This window comes from Mandrillus leucophaeus, unplaced genomic scaffold (assembly GCF_000951045.1).
Source record: "Mandrillus leucophaeus isolate KB7577 unplaced genomic scaffold, Mleu.le_1.0 Scaffold112, whole genome shotgun sequence".
NCBI lineage: Eukaryota > Metazoa > Chordata > Mammalia > Primates > Cercopithecidae > Mandrillus > Mandrillus leucophaeus.
This window is the reverse complement of record NW_012099432.1, coordinates 690,629-693,486: the sequence shown is the minus strand read 5'-3', so window position 1 is coordinate 693,486 and position 2,858 is coordinate 690,629. Positions and strand designations below refer to the sequence as shown.

The following is a 2,858-nucleotide window of genomic DNA, read 5'->3' as shown; positions in this document are numbered from 1 at the left end:
ACCAACATGGTAAAACCCCATCTCTATAAAAATATAAAAATTAGCTGGGCATGGTGTTGTGCACCTGTATTCCCAGCCGCTCGGGAGGCTGAGGCACAAGAATTGCTTGAACCCGGGAGGCAGAGGTTGCAGTGAGCTGAGATGGCACCACTATACTCCAGCCTGGGTGACAGAGCGAGACTCCATCTGCAAAAATAATAATATTATTATTATTACTAATGAGAAGCAAAGCCAGGCCATTCAGATATCAGTTGCCTCCTTGGGGGATGCCTGATACCTTGATACTAAATCTTCATTTTGGGAGGCTACTGGGGACAAGCTACGGATCCCCTCCAATGCTAATACCTTGTCTGCCCCGCAGCCTGCCCTGTAGTAGCCGCTCTCAGGAATCCCCTGCAGATGCTGTTGGGGGCCCTGCAGCCCACCCAAGAGGCACTGAGGCCCACTCAGCAGGCAGCGAGGCCCTGGGTGAGTCCTGAAAACCCGAGAGCTATAAATATTTTGGGGGCCAATTTCCTGTCTTCCCTGCCTTTCGCCCTGCCCCCTCTTCTCCATCTTGCTTCCCCATTTAGACCCTCCGGGAGGAGTTGCACCACCCCCCTCCACTTGGGCTGAGTCACCCCCACCCCCAGCTTCCTCCTCTGCGGAATGCTGCCATCTGTCTCCCTTCCTGGCTTTGCTGTGGCTTAGAGCTGACAACTCCCAGGGCTGGTCCAGAGCCAGGTGGGGCCTTGACTGAGACCCCCACAAAATGCCCGACCCCGCACAGGCCTCCTGAGCTCATCTGCGTGGCTTCTGACCCCTGCCCTTTGACCTCTGACCCTTCAGAGCCCCGGCGCTGTGCTTCCTGTCAGACCCAGAGGACCCCGCTCTGGAGAGACGCCGAAGATGGGACCCCTCTTTGCAACGCCTGTGGCATCAGGTCCTTAGAATGGAGGAGGGAATTGAGGTGGGGTTCCCCAAATCAGTCCAGGTGTAACCAGCGTGGCATATGGGGAAAGCAAAAAGCAAAACACCTACTTCTTGGGAAAAGTGGTTTCCTTGTGGCAGTTTCTGGGCCCCCACTGCATCCTAAATGGCAGTTTCTTGTCCCCCAACCCTAGGTACAAGAAATATGGCACTCGCTGCTCCAGCTGCTGGCTGGTGCCCAGGAAAAATGTCCAGCCTAAGAGGCTATGTGGCAGATGTGGAGTGTCCCTGGACCCCATTCAGGAAGGTTAAACCCACCTTCACCCTGCTGAACCGCTTCTTCTACCTCCGTTTCACCAGTGGGAGAATGGACAGAAACAGCTCTCCTAGGAGGATCGGGGAAAGAGCCAGCTTGCCTCCTCTCTGCCATCTCCAGATTCAAGGATCCCAGGGGAAGACCCAGGCCTCAGGTGGCAGAGCCTGCTAGGGGTCACTGGCTCCTTCTCCAGGCAGCCTTGGCTGAGGCCCCCTCAGGAGACGCTCTCAGGAAGGATGAGCATTGTTACAGCAGGGACAATAAAGTACAGAGATACTCGGAGAGAAAAAGCCTGTGATTTGGGATCCCGTCTCCTGTGCCCCTCTGCCAGCCTGGTAAGGTGGACAGGTGTTTTCTCGTTGGGGTTATGAGGGGCATGCGCACACATGTACATGCACAGAGACTCAGTCTTATCCACAAGCAGCAGCCCCCACACGGGGAATTAGCCACATTTACCACAATATCCCATGCATGGAAACAGCCACTACCCGCAGACACACACAACAGACACAGAAAAACACACACAAGCCGGGTTCAGTGGCTCACGCCTGTAATCCCAACACTTTAGGACGCTGAGGCAGGAGGATTGCTTTGAGGCCAAGAGTTTGAGACCAGCCTGGGCAACATAGTGAGACCCTGTTATCTACAGAAGGAAAAAAAAAAGACACATGTCTGGCTGGGCGCAGTGGCTCATTCCTGTAATCCCAGCACTTTGGGAGGCGGATGCAGGTGGATCCAGAGTTTGAGACCAGCCTGGCCAACATGGTGAAACCCCGTCTCTACTAAATATACAAAAATTAGCCGGGCGTGGTGGCATGTGCCTGTAATCCAAGCTACTTGAGGCAGGAGAATCGCTTGAACCCGGGAGGTAGAGGTTGCAATGAGCTGAGATGGTGCCACTGCACTCCAGCCTGGGTGACAGAGCGAGACTCCGTGTCAAAAAAGACGCATGCAAGACAGCCGTGCATGCTGATGGGCATATCAGCAGACACACATCGACAGGGATGTGCTGACACGTAGCTGTGTCACAGATACAGCCCGCACAGGACACATGCACAAAACACACCTAAAACACACAAGTAGATGGCACACACTGGCAGCATATACCAATGGATCCTTCATCTGTCACCCAACCCGTGCCTGCAGTGTGTCACTCTCCTTACCCCCTGCTGTGTCCCCTACCCCCTTTCAAGATCTCCCTAACCCAGCCAAAGGGTGTCTCCCAGGCCTGAAGTCAAAAGCCACAAATCAGAGGCAGCCTTCAGCAGGCGTGACACACAGGCCACCAGCACTCACTGGGAGGGAGGGAGAAGGGAGAGTCAAGACTGGGTGGTGGGCTGGGTGTGGTGGCTCATGCCTGTAATCCCAACACTTCAGAAGGCCAAGGTGGGAGAATCACTTGAGCCCAGGAGTTCGAGACCAGCCTGGGTAACATAGTGAAACCCCATGTCTACCAAAAAAATCAAAAAATGAGCCAAGGGTGGTGGTGCACACCTGTACTGCCAGCTACTCGGGACACTGAGGTGGGAGGATCGCTTGAGCCCCTGGAGGTCAAGACTGCAGTGAACTGTGATTGTACCACTGTGCTCCAGCCTGAGTAATAGAAGGAGACTCAGGAAAAAAAAAAAAAAAA

General features: G+C 54.2%; 1 protein-coding gene across 1 annotated transcript in view; it reads left to right on the top strand.

The window, feature by feature from the left end:
• The window catches only part of ZGLP1 (zinc finger, GATA-like protein 1), a 5,823-nt gene extending 4,308 nt beyond the window's left edge, over positions 1-1,515 (top strand). Inside the window, exons 2-4 of the mRNA XM_011994423.1 lie at positions 362-468; positions 829-922; positions 1,104-1,515. Of these exons, the coding sequence (XP_011849813.1) occupies positions 362-468; positions 829-922; positions 1,104-1,221 (319 nt within the window). The 3' untranslated portion in view covers positions 1,222-1,515. The remainder of the gene's footprint in view (positions 1-361; positions 469-828; positions 923-1,103) is intronic.
• The last annotated feature ends 1,343 nt before the right edge of the window (positions 1,516-2,858 follow it).